The 22,467-nt window shown below is 40.1% G+C and overlaps 1 protein-coding gene and 1 long non-coding RNA gene across 10 annotated transcripts in view; one reads left to right on the forward strand and one right to left on the reverse strand.

Moving 5' to 3' along the window:
• FNDC3B (fibronectin type III domain containing 3B) overlaps positions 1 to 22,467 on the forward strand; it is a 362,295-nt gene that overhangs the window by 70,228 nt on the left and 269,600 nt on the right. For all 9 annotated transcript variants that reach the window (XR_014077090.1, XR_014077092.1, XR_014077091.1 and 6 more), the window contains one exon: positions 8,028 to 8,166. Coding sequence is in view for 5 of the 9 variants with exons in the window: in XM_081570938.1 (XP_081427064.1) it covers positions 8,056 to 8,166 (111 nt within the window). In the remaining 4 variants the exon portion in view is untranslated. The remainder of the gene's footprint in view (positions 1 to 8,027; positions 8,167 to 22,467) is intronic.
• On the reverse strand, positions 15,256 to 21,975 carry LOC145538620 (uncharacterized). The gene is made up of 2 exons (XR_014077099.1): positions 20,714 to 21,975; positions 15,256 to 15,613 (listed from the first exon to the last, which is right to left on the reverse strand). It is a non-coding gene; the product is annotated as an uncharacterized LOC145538620 (long non-coding RNA).

Below are 22,467 nucleotides of genomic sequence, written 5' to 3' on the forward strand. Positions count from 1 at the left end.
AAAAGTTAAAACCGATGATGTGCTTTTTTTTTAAGAAAAAATTGAGGTATGATTGACACAATGCATTCATCTTATTGGTTCTCGTTCTGCTTTTACTTTTTCTGCACTTCCCTGGGATGGTTTAGAATAGGTCAGAAGTCACATGACTTTTGGTAGGTAAAGTGAGCTTGGGAGCCTGCACCTTGGCGCTGGCCTGAGATTTAACTCAGGGAGTCCATCTCCTTTCACCCCGCTGGGTCATTTCATTTGGCACTGATGGTTATGCTTTGTTTTTTTTGATGCTCTTGGGGTTCTTTTCCTCTTGTCATCTGAAACTAATTTGTGTACTGTACTGCTCACTCACATCTTGAATTAATGTAAGGAATTTGGGTCATTGGCCCATGGAGTGAGGTGCAGGACATTTTGTTACACATTTGAAGGCCAGGCCCACAGACTTAAAACTCTCCCAGCAGTGAAGAAGGCTTTGATTTTTTTCAAGTTAGAAATTCTTCCTAGTATATAACTGCTTTCTCTGGCCTTTGGAAATGGATCTGTAGTTCTCTCCTGAGAATCAGGGTTTTTTTTTTTTTTTATGAAATTGGCCGTATGTTTCTTAGTATAGTTTGGGGCCAAAATACCATGGAAAACCTTTTTAGACTTGGAGTGAAGGAAGCAAAATAAAAGGAAAAAGTAATAACTCAGTGCCTAGAGTAATGTAAAAACTGAAGACCCTTTGTAATATTGTTTTAAAGTAAGGTGTTTTGTAAAAGCTTTAGGGTCATATTTGGACAGAACTAAATGTGTTACTAACAGTGAGGATCTGTTTTTCAGCATGCCCACCACCCACCCTTGCCATTAGCATACTTCTTTGGTTCTGGGCCTCTCTGCATGTAAGGAAGGTAACAAACGACTTGCTTTCAGGAGAGAGGGAAGTCAACCACAAGAGCTCATGTGGCATCCCTTCCCTGTCAATCAAAAGAACAGAACTGGCCAGGCATGAAGCGCTTGTGGTTTTATGTTAGGATGTGTGGTTAGGGGAGAGGTTGTGAGGGCCTGTGGTTATCACTGAATTCTTTGAAATGGAAGCATGGGTAAGAATTAAAAAGAATAGGAGTGAAACCTTGGAGCTCTGTGTGTGAAAAAAAAATATTCAGAGAATTAAAAAAAAACATTGTAGTAGAGGTCATCTGTTTTCCATTGGTTTATTCTGATTAGTTTTGTAGCACATTTATTGATTCTTTATTTGTAAAGGGGACTTCCCTGGTGGCTCAGACTGTAAAGCATCTGCCTACAATGCAGGAGACCTGGGTTCAATCCCTGGGTTGGGAAGATCTCCTGGAGAAGGAAATGACAACCCACTGCAGTATTCTTGCCTGGAAAATCCAAGAATGAATTTATTGCAAAAACTCGGTTGTGTGCGAGGACAGTGTGGATGTGGGAGAGCCTTGAGTAAAATTCATGAGTGCTGTGATCGCTTTGGCCTGCTCAGATGCACATCTGTCTAGGGAAGAAGGAACCCGGCCCAGGGTAATGAGGGTTTTGTCGGGATGATTTCTCGTCAGACTTTCTGACTGACACGAAAAGCAGTTACAGCTCAGTTATCCAGGGATCACGGACACAGGGCACTGAGGGGTGAATTTCTCTGAGTAGGTAAGGTCAGAATGCCTAGGAACTCCCTACTATATCACCTTGTGACTGAACACGGTATTGTAAACAGTGACCCTACGTCCCTAAGAAAAAATAAAGTTATGGCCAGCCTGCTCTATAATGAAGTTAGAAAATGTATAATTTCCATCCACAATCATGGCAAATAAAGTTTTTGGTCCTTAAAGTTAACTGTTTGGATAGTAAGCCTTCCACATTCATGGCTTCATTTTAAAAATTCCATTTAAAAAGTTTGGTCATCTTTCTTAGGCATGTCAGATTCTCCAGGTCTCCTCAAAGCAGTGGGGCTGAGGCACACCTGTTTAAATTGAGTACATGTGTAGTTTTGTTTGGATTACCAGCCAAAACAGAAGAGACTCACTTTTTTGGGGAGCGGTCACCATTTAATTATTGATGCATGGCAAGCCTTCCCCAGTCTCTTGGCCTGACTTAACCTTCTATAACTATCAGTGGCTAGGGCCGAGTGGTTTTCCCAGTTTGCAGCCTGAACATTTGACTTTATATTTGGAAAAGTCATTACTTCCTCCCAACCCATCTCCATCCCTAGGAAATAACCAAAACTAGGTAATAACCATAGTACAGTATTGCTTTGTACTCCAAGTCTTATGTTTTGCATCTATGGTTTTCATTCTTTTATAATTCTTCTTCCTGCCTTTTCTCTTGTCCTTTTTACAGGCCATGGCACTAAATGGTTTCTGTTCCATGATGATTTAAGGACTGGTTGCCAGGCAGTTGCCTTGTTAAATAGCTGGGCATTATCTTGCCTAGAGATAATTTATTACTTTTTTTGTATGTCCTTTGAATTCTAGGCAAATGAACGTATCCTCTGTATGTGCATGGAGTGTAGAAAGGGGTATTTAAACATTGTTGACTGTGTGAACCACCCCATCTAGGTCAATCTCTTACCTTGTATTCTAGGCAGGATAAAATCTGGTTTGCCTTTGGTGGACCTCTTGGGGACTAAAATGTAGGCGTTGGATTTTTAGCAAGCTGGTGTCCTAGGGTAAAGAGGATTAACAACTTTGGTTATGAGAAGTGAGACTCTATGGCAGAGTTCACTTTATTCATTCTTCCCTTTTTCTCCATGATTAAAGGTATGGTTGTTGGCTGGTTGAGTTGGGGCACTAGGAGTGTATGGTGTTTATAAGTTCCCACTGTGTGCTGTCTAAGGAGTTGCTTGTATATATAGTTGACTTTTTTCTGCACAGTTCCCCGTATATTCCCCTCCCTTGTTCCCCTCTTAGTAATTTGCAACAACCACTGCACATCTGTGAGGCGGATAATCTATCATCTAGTAGGAAAGAAATACAGGACTCAGGCATCTTTTTTTTTTTTGTATGGAATAGCTGCATTGCCCAAAGTTGCCTATAAGATTTTCAAAAGCAAATACAAGTATTTCTTTGTGCCAGTGGGCTTTGTTTCTCTGGGATTTTTTTCAACTCTGTGTGGGCTCCCACCTTCTCTCATCTTAACATTTATAAGACTTTCATGGAACTAGGGGCGTGATCTATCCTTTTATCCCACAGTTGCAGAACCTGGAGTTTAACTACCCAACTTGGACCTGACACCTGTGCTTAAGAGCGCCAGCCTGTGTCATCCCATTGCCCCAGCCCTGAGTGTTTGTCTCATGCATCGAACATGGAATGGTGTTCTGTTTCACATACGATAATATACATGTTTCAATGCTATTCTCTCAGAACGTCCCACCCTCACCTTCTCCCTCAGAGTCCATAAGACTGTTTTATGCATCTGTGTCTCTTATTCTGTCTCGCATATAGGGTTATCGTTACCATCTTTCAAATTCCATATATATGCATTAGTATACTGTATTGGTGTTTTTCTTTCTGGCTTACTTCCCTCTGTATAATGGGCTCCAGTTTCATCCATCTCAGTAGAACTGATTCACATGTATTCTTTTTAATGGCTGAGTAATATTCCATTGTGTATATGTACCACAGCTTCCTTATCCATTCGTCTGCTGATGGACATCTGGGTTGCTTCCATGTCCTGGCTATTGTTAACAGTGCTGCAATGAACATTGGGGTACATGTGTCTCTTTCAATTCTGGTTTCCTCGGTGTGTATGCCCAGCAGTGGGATTGCTGGGTCATATGGCAGTTCTGTTCCCAGTTTTTTAAGGAATCTCCACACTGTTCTCCATAGTGGCTGTACTAGTTTGCATTTCCACCAACAGTGTAAGAGGGTTCCCTTTTCTCCACACCCTCTCCAGCATTTATTGCTTGTAAACTTTTGGATAGCAGCCATTCTGACTGGCGTGAAATGATACCACATTGTGGTTTTGATTTGCATTTCTCTGATAATGAGTGATGTAGAGCATCTTTTCATGTGTTTGTTAACCATCTGTATGTCTTCTTTGTAGAAGTGTCTGTTTAGTTCTTTGGCCCATTTTTTGATTGGGTCGTTTATTTTTCTGGAATTCAGCTGCAGGAGTTGCTTGTATATTTTTGAGATTAATTGTTTGTCTGTTGCTTCATTTGCTATTATTTTCTCCCATTCTGAAGGCTGTCTTTTCACCTTGCTTATAGTTTCCTTTGTTGTGCAAAAGCTTTTAATTTTAATTAGGTCCCACTTGTTTATTTTTGCTTTTATTTCCAATATTCTGGGAGTTGGGTCATGGAGGATCCTGCTGTGATTTATGTCGGAGAGTGTTTTGCCTATGTTTTCCTCTAGGAGTTTTATAGTTTCTGGTCTTACGTTTAGATCTTTAATCCATTTTGAGTTTATTTTTGTGTATGGTGTTAGCAAGTGTTCTAATTTCATTCTTTTACAAGTGGTTGACCAGTTTTCTCAGCACCACTTGTTAAAGAGATTGTCTTTTCTCCATTGTGTATTCTTGCCTCCTTTGTCGAAGATAAGGTGTCCATAGGTGCGTGGATTTATCTCTTGGCTTTCTATTTTGTTCCATTGATCTATATTTCTGTCTTTGTGCCAGTACCATACTGTCTTGATGACTGTGGCTTTGTAGTAGAGCCTGAAGTCAGGCAGGTTGATTCCTCCAGTTCCATTCTTCTTTCTCAAGATTGCTTTGGCTATTTGAGGTTTCTTATATTTCCATACAAATTGTGAAATGATTTGTTCTAGTTCTGTGAAAACTACCGTTGGTAGCTTGATAGGGGGAGGAAGGTGGGAGGGGGTTCAGGATGGGGAACACATGTAGACCCATGGCTGATTCGTGTCAATGTATGGCAAAAACCACTACAGTATTGTAAAGTAATTAGCCCCCAACTAAAATAAATAAATTTATTAACAAACAAACAAACAAAAAAGAAAATGCAGCTTTCTGCATTTTCTTCACTCAGGGAGATTTGGCTTCAGTGTTTAAAGCATTCCAGCTGATTCCTACACTCTGGTTTGTAGGATCTACTGTAAGACAATCTTTCCTTTTACAGACAGGAGAACTGAGTCAATGGAACTGAGTTTTTCTTTTTTTTTATGCTGGGTGTTCAACACAAGTGTTGTCCTTCATCAAGTGTCTTCCTTCAGAAGTGCCATGGCTGTCCCACTGCCTCTGCTGAAAATATCGCAGGAACTCACTTTTTAGAACTGCTTTCAGAACACGAGGCATTCTTTTAACTACCCTCAAAAGTATGGTGGCAACACACTTTACAGAGGAGAAAGGAGTGCCAAAGTAATTTGTTATATATTTTTGAAGTATATGTTGACTGAGAAAGGTTTTGTTACGTTGACAGAATGACAAAAACTCCTGTTTTATTCAAAAATATTTTCAAATATTATTTCTAATAAACTGAATGTAACATATATATATGCAAAAACTTTTTAAAAAAGTTTTTTTTCTTGCATTGTCTTTGTTCTTCAAGTTTCTTTTTATTTGATATCTAACTTTTATTTGATGCGTATAAAATTTGTATAATTCCTTAAAAAAAAACCATAACTTTTATGCATAGATCTTTTTTGATAAAAAAAAAAAGAAAGATCGCCAGCCTGTGGGTCTGGATTGCTGTATTTTGATGATAGCAAATACTATTGTTTATCATGACGCCAACCAGAAGGTGTCTAAAATTGGAATTGTCAGTGTTAGGTATAATGTTGGCGTTGAGACATTCTTTGGTTTTAGGGATGGGTGGTTAGGAATGCCTGAACTTTTTTTCACTAGATCACAATTAGGTCCTTCTACCAGTACCTGTGTGCACTGAATGAAAAGAGAGTAAGTTCCATCCTTATGCTTGTCTGTGAGCTGATCAGGGCTGTCCCTTGTGGGAGAGTGCTTTGGTGCTCACTACGTTAGCAGAGGGGAGGACAGAAGACAGAGCCACGGTCTCCATCACCTCACCAGCAAGTGCTTTGGGACTCTTCCTTGGGAAGGAGTGAGGAAAAGGTGGGAGTGAGTGTGGAGTGCTTCTTTACGTGCAGATGCTTTATCCTCAGACCCCTCGTGTAAATTACTGCCCTGTTTATCCAACCTCCAGTGTTGAAGAATCGTTAGATAAAACATCACGCTTAAGAAATAGGCCTGGGTAATATCACTTTGAGGAAAAGTAATCATTTCTCTCCTTGTGTACTCGTAGGTTTAAGTATATTTGAAATAAAATTGGAATGGACATTAATACTCCGTTAGTAGTACTACTCAAAATCAAGCAGTTGATGTCTTCATGGTGTCAGTGGAGGTTATCTTGGTTAATTTTATTGTGAAAAAAATCTGTTTCCTACATTAGGATAAACTATTGAGCTTTGAGTTTTGTACTTTTATTTGCTTAGGAACTGAGTAATTGCCTCATAAAACAGCATGATGGTACTATTAACACTGAATTATAAGACTTGTTATTATAGAATGTGCTTCCCTAGTTGGGATATGACTTTGTTGTTTGGTACTTAAAATAATTAGTTTTTCCAAATGGGGTTATAATGAATAGTGTAAAATTTTACCTATTTAAAATAAAAAATTTATAATCTCTTGGGTGGCTTGTATGCATCATTTGATACTTCCAGGGAAGGGGTTTCTTTTGGGTGGGCTTGAGGGGAGGGAAATATATTTAATGTTCAGAATGGAGGTTTTAAGAAATATTTCTGTCATACTTGAGACAAATTAGAGATGAACAGTTAAAGGATTTGACCTGCTATTTTGCCTGATTTGGATATTGAGTATTAAAGGATTCATTTCCCAACAGTCTTGAATTTGAAATATTTGGGAACTTTATTATAAACGAGAAAAAATTTAAAATGGACTACGTGGCAGTTTATTTCTGAACTGATTTAAAATAGTGTGTGCGTGTGTGTATTTGTTTATTCTCCTTTGTCTATGCTATTAAACTTTTTGTGGCAAAAATTTTAGATATAAGTGAAGGATGGGTAAATACTTCTTAAAGAATACATATAATCTTAAATAGGAATTTATTGTGTCCCTGCTGTTTTATTGAAAAGCTAGATAGTAGTGGCAGGTACCATTATGGAATGAAAGTGGGCTTTGTGTTATTTTGAATTCCTACATGAAAATCATTTATTCTGTGGAAACCATGAAATGTGCCTTTAAGCCTTATTCTGTACAAGGTACTGTAGGTTCTGTCAGGTACAGGAAAGTTCAAGATAGGCACAACTAATAAAGCTATAAATAGGCAACAGGATAAATCCAGTTCAAGGAGATGATGGGAGAGAGAGAATTAAAACTTGATTAATTACTGAGTTAATAGCAAGGTCAGAAATTGCAACAACTGCAGTGTAGGTAGTTAACCTTTGCTTGGAGTAACTGCTTATGAACAGTATTTTGATCCTAATGAAAGAGAAAAACTTTTCTTAAAAGTCTTTCTCTTTGACTTCATTTTTTGTAATTACCTTAGAGATAGCATGATAAATGTTCATTTGACACTTCTGTCTTCTCAAATTATCTCATTTTATTCTGAGGAAGATCTCTGAGTTTAGGGGACTTACTATTATTCATTAATTTCTAAATAACAAGGCTGAGGAACTGGAGGTTGTGTTAACTTGACTGCTTAGAGACTCAGGTCTATGGTCTCCAATTTCAGGCTGTTTTTCTTGGGTTTTGCTGTCTATGCTTAGTTGTTCAGTCATGTTCGACTCTTTGCAGCCTCATGAACTGTAGCCCACTAGGCTCCTCTGTCCATGGAATTCTCCAGGCAAGAATATTGGAGTGGGTTGCCATTCCCTTCTCTAGGAGATCTTCCCAACCCAGGGACTGAACCTAGGTCTCCTCATGGCGGGCGGATTCTTTAACAATTGAGCTACCTGGGAAACCACCCTGGGTGTTGCTTCACCCTGTCTAAATCCAACACCGATTGGAAGAGTTTGAATTTCAGCTGACCTCATGACGGTACACTTAAAAAGCTGACTTGTTATAGGTGAATTTTTATGGTCTTGAGTTTTTCTTACAAAATGGTGATTTTCTTGCAGGAAGCCAGTTGAGGGAAATTCTCCATGAATGTACGTCACAATGATGATGACCGACCAGATCCCTCTGGAACTGCCACCATTGCTGAACGGAGAGGTTGCCATGATGCCTCACTTGGTGAATGGAGATGCGGCTCAGCAGGTAGGTGCAGTAAGAGAGGATTTAAGTTGTCCAAGTGGGAAACATTAGCCCAGAAATTGTTTTATTTTGAGATTCAAAGATCTCTGATCTTGAACCTTTGTCATTCTCTAGAGGTTGTTTCCATTGTAGAATCACTATATGATTTTTTAAAATATCAGAAGTTGTAATTTTTGAGAACAGCAAACTTTACCTAATCCAGCTGATATTCTTGAAGCATCAAAAACAAATGTCTGACTTTTGAAATGAATCATTTTGAAAATATGTACAATTTTTTGGAATAAAGTAGTGTTTACTCATGTCGTATATTGTGCTTGACTGATTTTTCATGGTTGGCCAGAGCAGGACGGCCTGAGCAGGATGCCCAGAGGTTGGGTCAGGTTTTGATCCCATGCAGGAGGTTACTGACCCCGACAAGACACACAGGTGTGTGTGAACCCACCCTGGCTCCTGGAGCAATCCTTCCAAGTCCTAGCTCCAGGGCAGCAAGTCTGCTGCTGTGAAAATGATGGTCCTTGTTTTCTGTAAAACTCCTTTCTTTGTCCCTAGCTACTTAACATTGCAGAGTAGAAAAGTTATTCCTGAGCTCATTTCTGTAGCACTTGGGAAAAAATTTAAATGGTAAGTAAAACTTTAAAAATTATTAGAGACAGGTATTGTCTCTGATAACATTACTTAAATTTTTTCTCAGCTCCCCAAGTCTACCATCTGATCAGGGCCAAGATCTGTGAGCTGCTTATGGGCTGAGAAATACAGCCTTCTCTCTATTCTGCCTTCTAGGTCCCGGCTTTGCAGGCTTTCCCCTCTGCTACCCCCTGGTCTTGCCTGCAAGGGAGCTTCCCAGTGCACGGAAACTCTTGCTCCTTCACCATTCCTTCCCTCCCTCAGGGCACAAGCTTCCCTCCAGAAGTTCTCTGTTGTCTCCTCCCTTTTTATGTCTTTATCTTTGTCCTGCCTCATTCCAGGGAGCTTAGCCTGTGCCCCTGGAGGCCTGGGGTCTTTTGCTGTCACCTAGAGGTTGCTTTGTAGGAGTGGTTCCATATCTTGATGAGTTTTTGATGTATTTGTGGAGAGGCTGGTGATCTCCCCCATCTCCTGTCTTAACTCCTCCACCATCTTCTTCCACTCCTGAATTTTTCAGTTGACTACTAAAACTGGTTCCATCAGTCTGGTACTAAATAAATACCACTTTTTATATTTGTGTAGTTCTTTAGAAGCATAAAAGTAGGAGTCTTTGTTTTATTGAAAGTAGAATTGGGAACGATTGCTTGGAAAATATTTATGCAAAATATATTAATAATTAATAATTCACTTAAGTTAATTGTCCATTTGATGTCAGTATGTTGCAGTTCCCCCTCGCCCCTGTCTGTCATAGTACATTAACACTCTATCCAGCATAGTACATTAATACTTTGTATATACCTCTGATGGGTCTTGCTTTGCTGCTTAATGATTTATATATATTACTTTCTCCTGCATTAGACTATGAACTTCTTAAGAGCAAAGAGTGTCTAATAGGTGCTCAATAAATGTTTGTCAGTTGAATAAATTTCTTCCTGTCTTGCCACTGATGGAAGTACCTCCTTCCCTGACTCCTGATTCTCTCTCTTGGCTCATTTCCACCAATCTACTGTTATATCTTTTCTCTTAAACACACAAATAGTTATACCTCTGGCCCACCCAACAAAAACAACCCCCCATTCCTTGACTCCACATTCCCCCCCACCCCACCCCCAGTTATATCTCATATCTCTGCTCCCTTTACAACAGTACTTCTCTAAATAGAGCCTCTGCTTCCTTGCCTCCATTGCTCTTCATTTCCAGAGTCTCCACGTGTTGCTTCTCATCTCTGTATTCCAGTCTATCAGCAAGTCCTATTGGCCTTATCTCAGGAACATTCCTGCTGCTAAGTGGCTTCAGTCATATCTGACTCTGTGCGACCTCATAGACGGCAGCCCACCAGGCTCTGCCGTCCCTGGAATTCTTCAGGCAAGAACACTGGAGTGGGTTGCCATTGCCTTCTCCAATGCATGAAAGTGAAAAGTGAAAGTGAAGTTGCTCAGTCGTGTCCAACTCTTTGTGACCCCATGGACATATTTTGCCACGTCTACTTCATTTCTGTGACTGTTCCTAGACTCTGAGCCAACATTGCTCATCAGGGGTAGGACAGTTCTTCTCAACTGGTCTTGCTGCTTTTACTTTTGCCCTAGCAGAAAACATTTGCCACACATCAGTCTGCTAAAACTGTAAAAATGTACCATGTCACTGCCCTGCTCAGAGCTGTCCTGTTCACCTGAGATAAAGTCTGATTGCAGTCCTGCAGCTGGTCAGCCTCCTGTGACTAGTGCTTGCCTCTCTCCCTCATCCTCCCACTGCTCTGCTCCGGCCACTCATGGGAAGGTCTCAAAATGCCGTGAATAGTTTCGAGATGCATGTGGTGTGTGGTTTCCTTTCTTTTCACTAATTAAAATGATTAAAAAAAGGGCTAGTTGGGACTTCATGGTCAAGACTCGGCACTTCTACTGCTAGGGGCTCCGATTCAATCAGTGGTTGGGGAACTAAGATCCCATGTGCCTCAAAAAAAAAAAAAAAAAAAAAAAAAAGGGAGGTGGGCCAAGGTATTCAAAGTGACTGAACTTGAAAAGCAACTCCAGTCTCTCAGGTGTTGTCACTTGGTTCCATTTTGCGTATGTACCTGGGAGACCTGAAACCACCCATCTGTGCAGCTGTGCACCATTTTTGTGTTTTGATGATTCCTCCCTCGTTTCTGTAATTCATCTTGTATAGAGTAGTGGTTTGTAGTTTATAAGCCAGCATACAGAACCCTTAGAATTTTCCAGTTTTCCCTTCAGAAGTAAACTCCTTTGCTCCCAGAAATGACCAGAGATTAAAAAGGCTCGACTTCCTTGGAAGGCCTTGTCATATTTTCTACTCTGCATATCTACCTCAGCTCTTCAGTAGAAGCTGTGTAATAATAGAGGTTAATAAGATCACGTTTTGATTTCACCTGAGAAGCTTTCTATAAAGCCAAGAAATGGGAAAACTTGTTAATCTGTTTCATAAACATTCACAAACATCAAGCTTTGTCAGACCAGGGTACACTTACTGTAAACAAATCTCATTGGAAGGAAATGTTTCAGTCTTTCTAATTTGCAAATATGTCTGATTGTGCTAGAAGCATTGACGTTTAGGCATTTAGGTTATGTGGGCCAAGCTGTTGACTGATATTACCCCTAAATTTCCCTTAATGGGGAATAGCTGTTAGTTGGGCAGTGTGTTTGAAATATTCCTCTCAGCAGGAACAGCCCGAGGTTTATCATGGCTTGATGTTGCCTCTGTGTCACTGTGGCTCAGCTGAGACAGTGGCCTGTGTGCCTCTTTTATGCTTCTTTCTGTCCTCAGAGCCCCCATTCTGTGTGTTCCTCATTCCCTCAAGTCTTCACTCTTTCCTTTGGGTCCTAACATTTAGCTGTGTCAGGGTTAACTGTGGTAGTTAACTGTGGTAGCTGGGCTGAGGCTCAAGGGGAAGCAAAACCGAAAATGATGGAGGAATAGCAGAGAGGAGGTAGGGGAGAGGGAGACGAGGGGATCACCACAAAGAACAGGGACCGAAAGTGAGGATCCAAGAGTCAGAAACTGCCAGAGATTTGAGTTCTTGCCTGGGGCGCCTGCTGGTGTTTGCTGCTTGGATGTGTGGGTCGGTGCTCAGATGGGTTTGTATGAAAGGATCAGGCCGCAGGGGACACACTGGAGAGAAAAGTCTGTCTAATGTTTTCTAAGACTTTAACTGTGTTGTCTCTTGAGGCCAATACTTTTTAACAAGGACCATGTGGAGGCACCAGGCTGACTTTAGTGACAGACCTTGCAGATACTGTCCTGTCAGACCCGTGGGGTGAGAGACGCTGGAGCCACTTCTCACACTAGACCATCCTAAAGAGCTGCCTGCTGGCCATGGGTTCTCCCTCTGCATTTCTGTTAGGAGTGTATCTAGTGAAGCTTACCTTGTATGTGTTTACAATGTTCTTAATACTTTGCAGCTGTGCTGAGGACATTCTAAACATTTCTATATATGCAAAAGAACCACCACCGTTATGAGAAAGCTGTTCAGTCCCCTCAGCCCTCCTCCTCCTGATTTCTGTCCTGTTGGTTTCTGGATTTAATTAAGACGAGTTCTTGGCAAGATTCTCTGGTCTGTTCTGGCTCTAACTAAGAAACACTGTTAATTTTCATTATCAGAAGTCATGTTAAGGTTGAAACCTAGGTTTGTCATTTTGTATAAGTAGCAGGAAAAGGAAGATTCTTTTCTTAAAATGAAAAACCATCCTCATTATGAATGAAGACTTAAAGTATATCATCAACTAAAGAAATGCAAGAATAACTAACAAATATACAAGGTGGATAGAAAGAACTTACTTAATAGTTCTACTGAGATATAATCCATATGCCATGTGAAGTGAAGTGAAAGTCGCTCAGTCATGTCCGATTCTTTGCGACCCCACCAGGCTCTTCTGTCCATGGAGTTCTCCAGGCAAGAATATTGGAGTGGATAGCCATTTCCTTCTTTAGGGGATCTTCCCAACATAGGGATAGAACCCAGGTCTCCTTCGTTACAGGCAGATTCTTTACCATCTGAGCCGCCAGGGAATTATAATCCACATGCCATAATTCACTTATTTAATATATACAGTCGATGAAATTGATTATGTTCACTGAATTGTGCAACCATGACTACCATTAATCTCAGAACATTTTTATCACCCTAGAAGGAAACCCTGTAACGGTCACTCTCTATTCCCTTCTCTCCCTTATTCCTAGGCAAGCACTCATCTACTTTCTGTCTCTGCAGGTAATTTTCCCACTCTGGACATTTCATATAAATGAAATTACACAATGTGTGATCTTTTATGTCTGGCTTCTCTCATTAGCATAATGTTTTTGAGGCTTGGCCGTGTTGTAGCGTGTATCACTACAGACATATCTTGGAGATATGGTGAGTTTCAGTTCCAAACAATTGCAATAAAGCCAATATTGCATTAAAGTGAGTCACATAAATTTTTTGGTTTCTTGGTGCATGTAAACATTCTGTTTACACTATACTGTGTAGACTTTTAACTGTGCATGTCTAAAAAAAAGTACATATCTTAATTTAAAAATATTTTGTTGCTAAAAAATGCTAACCATCTGAGCCTTCAATGAGTCGTAATCTTTTTATAATACAGTAACATCAAAGGTCATGATTGCAGATCACCATAATGAATATAATAATAATGAAAAAGTTTGAAATATTGTAAGAATTACCAGAATGTGACATAGAACCTGAAGCAAGCAAATACTTTTGGAAAAATGGCGCTGATAGACTTACTCCACACAGTTGCCATGTTAAACCTTCAATTTGTAAAAAACAATTATTTGTGAAGCTCAATAAAGCAAAAAAGTGCACTAAAATGAGTTATACCTGTCCTTTATAGCTTTTTTATTACCTAATAATACTCTAGTGTTCATCATTTGATGGACATTTGGATTGTTTCCACTTTTTGTGGTTATTATGAATAATACTTCTATGAATGTATGTGTACAAATTTCTGTGTGGATGTGTGTTTTTGTTTCTCATGTACATACACCTAGAAGTAAAATTGAGGAGCTTATTTAAAATTAAAAAAAATTATTTTGAACAGCTTTATTTTTAACTATTGTTTTCTGAATTAAAAAAAATTTCTATTTTCTGCTTGCCCTCAGTGTAATCTTACCCTCTCACTCCTCCTTTCCACCCCAAATCTCAAAGAAGAGAGGCTGACAATCTTGGCATGAGAGGCCTTGTAACTGTGAGTAGTAGAGAAAACGTGGATTGCAGTTTGCAGTAATAATCTTCTTTAAACGTTTGCACAAGTTACGTTTTCCTCATAGATGGTGATGCTGAAGAGTCTGATCCAAAACTGCGCTTCCTCATGTTTGGTTCCTCTTCTCTTACTGTAATTTCTTCTACCTCTAAATAGATCAACGTAGCTAAATAAAGTTTACTTCCCTTAATATGCCTAACCACATATTATTCCTGAGTTGTAAAGCTCAGGTTTCCACCTGAGTTTTTGTGTGTGGCTGTATAAATTACAGTGAATGTCCTTCAGTAGTCAAAATATTGCATTTCATACATTACATTTTAGAACCTAACAGTGTATTAACTATCTTTGTTATGAACTTTCAGCACATTTTGGAGATTTTAAGAAGTAACAGCTTGTTTTGAGCATGAAAGAATAAACATCAGCCCAATTTCCAGCTTGTTTTGTTGGTTTAATATTTTAATAATCTCTTAAGAAGAATTACAGCAGCTGCCAGGTGAAGAAAGAAACCATTAGGTTAAGAACAGAGTGTTCACATAGAACTGACTGATTTGCTTATTTAATCTGTGACACTGACAGACCTACATGGTGGTGGCATGCCACTTTATGTGTATTCTTAGTGACACTTCTCATGTACGTATTATTAGGTCAGTGGGGTGGGGATAGAAGTAGATGTCTCCTTGTCCTAACTAGGCATTCAGCACACAGAGAGCACCTGGAGCAGGTTTTGTCATTTTTTTTTTCTTATGTTTTGCTCTTTTTTTTCTTTTAAGCTTCCTGAATATTAACTGCTAATGAGGATTCCTCATGCCTCTTTTTCATGTAGTAGATCTCCTTAAATATAAACAGAAAACTGTTTTTCTGGGATATCCTGTTAATAAGCATTCCCTGGAAGACAGGAGGTTAGTTACCTCAGTCATGTCCAATTGTCTTGACTTTTGCCCGTTTTGGTTGATCAGCATTTAGCATGTCATTTCATTGGGAGTGAGGTTTTTTCCCCTTTGGTTTCTTCGTTTTGAAAGCCTTTGTTTCCCCCAGACAGCATACACAGCCAGAGTTTTCCCAGCGCATTCTTTTGAGTACACATTTCCAGACAACGCATTAAATATGTTAAAATGTTCCATGTTCAGATGGTGCTCGTCATCCGCATGTCTTCTACGTCAAGTGTACTTCTCCTACTAGTTCAGTGACCTTTTCTGTTCAGATTGATATCTTCTTAATAACGTTTCCCCTGACAGCTCCCTTCTTGCAATCAGTAGTTCAGATCCTCTTGCCACACAGGTTTACTGTTCAAACATACAGACGGCCACCGTGTCAGGGGGACGCAGAAAGAAGATCACGGTCAGTATGGTGTAGAAAAACGAATAAATGGCTCTTGAGAGCCTTGCCCAGGAAAAGGATATTCAAATGAGAATGGGACTGCAATTAAAATATTATTGCTGAATAATGTTAGATAACATCTCATTTTATGATACCCCCCTATTTAGAGGCAGAGGCTTGAGCTGGCAGGTAGAAAAAGTTAGGCTGGTCAAATGTTGGGCTTGGGAAAGCCAACGTGGGGAAGCGCAGTTTTGGATCAGACTCTTCAGCATCACCGCCTATGAGGAACGTGTAACCTGTGCAAATGTTTACAGAAAATTATTATTGCAAACTGCCATTCACATGCTCTCTACTAGTCACAGTTACAAGGCCTCTCGTGTGAAGATTGTCAGCCTCTCTTCTTTGAGATTTGGGGTGGAAAGGAGGAGTGAGAGGGTAAGATTTATGACTGAATTAAGGAGTGACTGAATAACAGATTTGTTCATCTGCATAAGCATCTGTCGTATGTCTTTCTGCAGGACTGTATTAGGTATTGGTGCCACAAAGCTGAATAAGACACTGTTTTTGCCCTAAAGGAATGAGCAGTCTAGTTGGGGAGCAAAATGTGGTTTACAAAAAAAGATAAAGGCTGTATTTACACATGTGTAGACCAGGGAAGAAGTGCTTGGGTTGCAGAATGTATCAGTGTCTTGGGAGCGTCCAGGGAGGGGTGGGGAACCGGAGAGGCGAGCAGGAAAACACACCAGGCAAGGAAAAGTGTCTGTGGGGAGGCTGAGCCTGAACTGAGGTATCACGCTGGAAGTTATTCAAGCTTTGCATATCATGTAATCAGTTTCTGTGGTGTGAAATGTGAATACTCTGTGAAAAGTGAAGTCGCTCAGTCGTGTCCGACTCTTTGCGACCCCGTGGACTGCAGCCCACCAGGCTCCTCTGTCCATGGGATTTTCCAGGCAAGAATACTGGAGTGGGTTGCCATTTCCTTCTCCAGGGGATCTTCCCAACCCAGGGATCCAACCCAGGTCTCCCACATTGCAGGCAGACGCTTTAACCTCTGAGCCACCAGGGAAGCCCCAAAGTGAAAGTGAAAGTGATGTCGCTCAGTCGTGTCCGACTCTTTGTGACCCCATGGACGGTAGCCTACCAGGCTCCTCCATCCATGGGATTTTCCAGGCAAGAATACTGGAGTGGGTTGCCATTTTCTTCTCCAGGAGATCTTCCCGACCCAGGGATTCAACTCAGGTCTCCCGCATTGTAAGCAGACGCTTTACCATCTGAGCCACCAGGGAAGATCTAATGAATACTCTGTAGGGATAGCATAATCAGTGGAGAACTAATATTAGTGACGCCCCCAGCAAACTGTATCTATGCATTCTAGAATCTATTTTCTGGAAACTTTGCTCTTCAGTATTCTTTCTAGAGAATCTGTGTGTCCTCTATGCATCCAGTCTGGTGATCCACTCCTGGCTTCTTGATTCTGTCCCTCACAATTCCCAACTCTGTAGAGGTGAGGCCCATGAGCACCCTCAACCAACGTGCTTTCTAGCAGTGCAGGCAGCTGCCCACGTTTCTGAGGGCTTCCTCTGAAGTGTAAAAAAAAAAAAAAAAGAAGTCTGAGTTTTCTAGGTCTGTGGTCTGATTTTACAATCCTCTCTGCCTTAGGTTTGCCAATTCTATTCACTACAAACCTTCTGAAAAGGCGTAGCCTATGTATAATCTCTGTCTCATAAAGGAAAATGTTGATGCCATGCAGAGGAGGGTGTTATATACAGCACTCACAATAATTATGACATATAATATATAATTATGACAGCTCTGAGCTGTCTGGGTTGAGAGACACTTCAGAATTTAATTAGCCAAAGGCAATAATAATAAGATACAAGATACAGTCAGTATCCTTCAAATGGTAGAAATAGAGCTGCCTTCAAAAAGGAGAGGATTAAGGAAAAACACTGGCGTGGCAAGGTTGCACTGCAAAATAACAGCAATTTAAAACTCTATGGTGGTTTTAACATTATGATTGTTTTCAACTTATTGCAGTGTTTGACTGTCTGGTTGCACTCTGAACTCCAGAGGAGCAGGGGTTGTCTCTTGGTCATGCTGTACCTGGCGTCTGAGGCAGCATTAAGTAAGTCCTTCAGAGTGAATGAAGGATGAACAAAATAAACAAATTTAATTCGTCTAAACCAGGGCTTAAAAACTGGCTACCTATTACATTTTTCACAGAGGCATTAAAAAAGAAAAAAAGCTTTATGATTAACAAATAAATAGTTAGATGCCAATCTTTAAAAATGGGAAGATTTACACAAAATTCTGGATCTTTCTGTTTTTCAAAAAACCCAGAAGATGTGGTAACTGGGCTGGTCATCCCACTTGGCAAAAGTTGACAGACACAAAGTAGCAGCCACCCACTTTGGAGGGGGAGTGCTGTCCTCAGGCCCCCTTTGTCTACTTCACTCAGTTCCCAAACTTGCCTGGGCTCTGTGGGCAGCTGAACTTGCAACCTGGGAATTGTTTACCTTTTGATTTTTTTTAGCTTTGTAACTGTTTCTTGTGCTCACACATACCAGGTTTTAAAAGCAAAACTATTTAAGATTTTTCGGGCACACTCATTGTATCACACTGATGAAGTGATTTTAAGTCTCTTAGTTTTCTACTTCCCTTATATAACTTGTAAAATGAAGTAGTATGGACTCTGGCTCATGTAGCTATGTAGAAGGATTTCAGTTATATGTCTTACAACTTTGGACCCATGTGTTGTTTTATTTGGCCTTGGCTTCTCAGTGAACAGTATTCGAGTCCCCAATCAGTGCCATATTGAACACTCATCAAAGCGTAGAAAGGGCAGAAGAAATGACCAGGTGCCTTGGTTTTACTGTTTACAAACTGGTTAGGGGGCATTAAACACAGATGCAGGGTATCAGTGTTCAAAGGGATAGACATGCACATACTTGTGTTTACAATATTTTTTACAGTTTCTCCAAGAATTGCATTTTCCTTAGGTACTTACTAAAAGAGAATTTCTTGAATGTAAAATTTCCCTGGTGTTACCTAGATGAGGCATTTTTATTTAAATCATTTCTATATTGACTTTCTCTTTGAGTAAAACTACACCTGATAGACTTCCAACCTCAAATTTTTGTTTTTTTTAAATGCATATTTGTCATGTTGGATGTGATATGATAGCCATTGATATATCTTAGAGTACGGTAAAAATTATATATATATTTACACATACACACAGAGGAAAAAAAAATGGGACTGTTCTCTTCCAGAATGTGTTAAGACATATGTTTGCACATAATCATTTTTATGTTGGCAGACTCATCTTTTCTGGTCCAAATGATTGACTTAAAAATATGACTGTATAGCAATTATCTACATTACATTTCCAAACAGGACAATAGTGAGCAAGCTGCATAAATTAGCAACAGTAATCTGTAGATTCCAAATGCAGGTGCAAAAAGTAAACAGCCTTCCAAGGAACCCGTTGCTGAAGCGTCCTAGTGTTGTATCTAGGTAATATGGGGGCTTTGCTGCCTTCATATTACATTTAAATTGGAATTGACCAGAACTAGGTACCCACCTTAGTAATTTTCCAGCCAACTCTGCTGTTATAGTAAATGGACACTGAACTATGATGGGCCTGCAGAGGAAACAATTCAGTGCCACTTTAGTGTTTGTGCCTACATTGGTATTGCCTCTCAGCCCTGGGCCTTTTTCTTTAGTAGGCGACCATCAGATAGAGCAGTGCTGAGAGGATATCTGTTTTATGTGCAGTGTGTGCTTAGCACAACCATTAACTAGAGTACTTTGACCTGGATCCATTCTTTTTTGCCCATTCCTTGCCCCTTGCAGTATAGGAGGTGTGCACTTGGACATCTACATTTAGAAAGTTACTTTGCCAAGGGTTCCTGCTTTGCAAGTAACAAGGGAACTAGTTAAGCGGAGAGAGCAGAAAGTAGTAGCTATTTGGTTTCGTTTTGTGGGGGCAAGGTGACCCTTGAATAACAGATTTGAACTTCACAGACCCACTTATACACTTATTTATGTTTTACAGTAGTAAGTATTATAGAACTATACCATCCACCATTGGTTAAGCCTGCAGATGTACAAGGAGGATACCTAGGATCTGCGAACGGAGAGGGCTGACTTTTAAGTTTCAGACGAATTTTTGACTTCACGGAGGGTTGGTGCCCCTAAGCTCTGCATTTTTCAAGGGCCAGCTGTGTTTCTAAAAAAGTAGAAATAGTCCTTCTGAGCTAAACCTTAAATGTGTAGAGAAATGGACTTGTTATCCAGTTGTGTTTCACGACTTCTAATTTTTAGGAGTTGTTAAAATGTTCATGTGTTTTCTAAGTAGATAGAAAAATTCGCAGCAAAGCATGTTCTTGGATAGAAGTTTCTTTGGTCTTCACATATATTGGAATATCGAGTTTTCATTCTAGTTCATGGGGAAAACTGTGACACACATGCTTTTTGTTAGTGATGTTGTTTAGTAGCTAAGTTAGCCAGAGTCATCCAACTCATTCATCTTTTCTGATTTGTTTCGCATTGACAGAGTGAATCTATTTAAAATTCATCTTAATTCTCATCACCTTGGCCAAAAGGCTATATAAAAAGCATCCTTATAGAATGGCTATTTCTTTATCATTTATTTTGCAACTTTAGTCATAACGGAAAATATGTGTAGTGTAAAATGTGAATAGAATATGAATTACAAAGGAATGGCATCCATATTTTTTATAAAATGTTTGCATTGAGAAATTAGACTGAGAAATTAGTATATATTAGGCTTAATATATACTCTGTGAATAATATCTGTTTTAAAGACCAGGGAATCAACTGAGAGTGGAATTGAGTAATGGACGACATCATCCTTTAATAGATGGGTATTCACATCTATGGATATTTACTTCTCAGACTTCCTGTTTTCTTATTTTTAAAGTGGTTTACTCAGGGTCAGGCACTGAGAATCTTCCCACTTCATCACCTGCCCATTTATACCATGCTGCTTCAAGCTGCCTTGGGACTTTGAGGAGCCTCCATTAGGGAGACTTGAAGAGAAGCGGCATACTCGGGGTAGGCTTTTGCTTTGCAGGGAGGCAGTGGCTCATTTTCCGATCATTGTTTTAAGAACATGGGGGAAATGTGGGCTAACATGTTTTGTAACATTCCAGAGATGTGTCTTAACAATGTAAAAGATATATTAAAGGTCAGATTTTTTTTTTTTGGCATTGAAAGAATGCCAAGGGTCTGACTACAAATTTTGGGCATTTACTTCAAACTTAAATGTTACTTTTTAAACTTGCTGATCACCAGAAGGTTTTTTGTCTCAACTTTATGCTCAATTTTTAGTTGTGTGGTTATTTGTTAAATTATTGGAGAGAGTGACTTACTTTTTTGGTGGTGGAGTTGCTGTGCTGTATGGCTTGGGGATCTTAGTTTCTCGGCCTGGTTGAACCTGGGCCATGGCAGTGACATTGCTGAATCCCAACCACTGGACTGGCAGAGAACTCCCCAAGAGACTTCCATTTGATATTTTCATTTTTTTGTTCTCTGTCTGGTAGAGGGAATGAATAGTAACTATTTGAGGCTTATGATGTGCTAAGCACTTTTATATATTATTTCTTCCAGTGAACATACACCTTGTAAGGTGGTGATCATTTTTACAGACAGAACCACAGATGAGAAAGCTTACATACTTTGCACCTGGCAAATCACAGGACTGGGATTTGAGTCTCCTATGTCCTACCATCCAGGAACGGTGGTATTGCTTGGACTAGGCGTATCTCCATTGTTTTGTTCAGGTAAACAGTCAGGAGAGACATGGGACTGGGTTTTGTATAGTAGTAAGTTGTAAAGCTTGCGAAGAGTATTCCTGCTATTACCTTAAATTTTCTTCACATCACCTCTGAAAGACGGCAGTGAATCTGGCTCTGGATCTTCTCAGAGTTGCAAACCAAGCTGGAGTGACTGTGTCTGAAGCCTGGAGGCACCAACTGGGTTTGGAGGAAGAGGTGGGGGTGAATCATTTCAGGCCCAGGTTGTCAGAGTAGCTCCTTTTCTTTCCCTAGGGTATGGTTCTTTCCCTGAGGTTAGCCATAGGGGAGCAGTTTCCTCTGGGATCAGCACCTGCTGAGAGATGATGGTGACCAGAGAGAAGAGGCAGGGGCTTGTCAAGCCTGGGCACAAGGAAGAGGGCCTTTGTCTGCCTTCTTTTCCTCCTAAACCCCGCCTTTCTTTTCCATTCAAAAGTCACATCACCCCTGAGGCACAGTTTTTGTGTCTTAAGAAATCTAAAAACTTATTATAAGACTTGAACCTATTAGATTGTTTTTTTTTCATTTCTGAATTTATAATTATTTCTCTTAAGTAATGCCAGTATTGAAAAAAAAATCATTTAAGTTTATCCTTCAAAAAGAAAGCACTCTATGAGCATTTCTGAAGTGTCTCACCTCTGCTCATTCTTGTTCTCAGGGGGAATACAGCAGCATTTGTACTGTGAGACCACACCCCTTTGCTAGTGAGTTCCTCATCTTCTTTGTTTCAGATTGATGAAGGGCTGCTTGGACTTTGACTCTCCTCAAGATGTTAATTATATGTTTCAAAATCATGTGTTCTGGTAAAAATCACTTACGCATAGCCTTGGAAAGAGCACTGGAGGCAGGGAGGTGCTTCAGGGGAGTAGAATATTGTTTGGAGGCCTTGGGAAATAAATCTTAAGTTCATTTACCACCAAGACATATTTAGTCAGTGTATATAAACAAAAGAAGTCACAGTGTGCCTGGACGTTATTTGTCCCAGATGGAGTTTAAACTTGGCTCATTATACTGCACTGATGTCATGGTACATAAACTGGCCCGAGTTAGAGACGTGCATAGAATCTGCTGTGCGCTTGTGTGTGCTGAGGGCGTGCGAGGAGGAGGGAGGGGCTGGCTGGAAAATCGTTGTCACATTTTTTCCTTTGCTGTCTGCATAGTCTAGTGTCAGTCCTGAATTTGGACTGGGTGCAGAGTGAGGGAAGAGTCGGAATAATCTGTTCATTTGTGCAAGTCGGTATGTGATGCACTCAGGGATGTCGTTCTTCCAAGACTGAGTGTAAGCGCATCAGGCTTTCCAACAGTTGCTTACGATGCTCTGGCACTACAAT

This window comes from Giraffa tippelskirchi, chromosome 2, assembly GCF_054371585.1.
Source record: "Giraffa tippelskirchi isolate mGirTip1 chromosome 2, T2T-mGirTip1v1.2.pri, whole genome shotgun sequence".
Taxonomy (NCBI): Eukaryota; Metazoa; Chordata; class Mammalia; order Artiodactyla; family Giraffidae; genus Giraffa; species Giraffa tippelskirchi.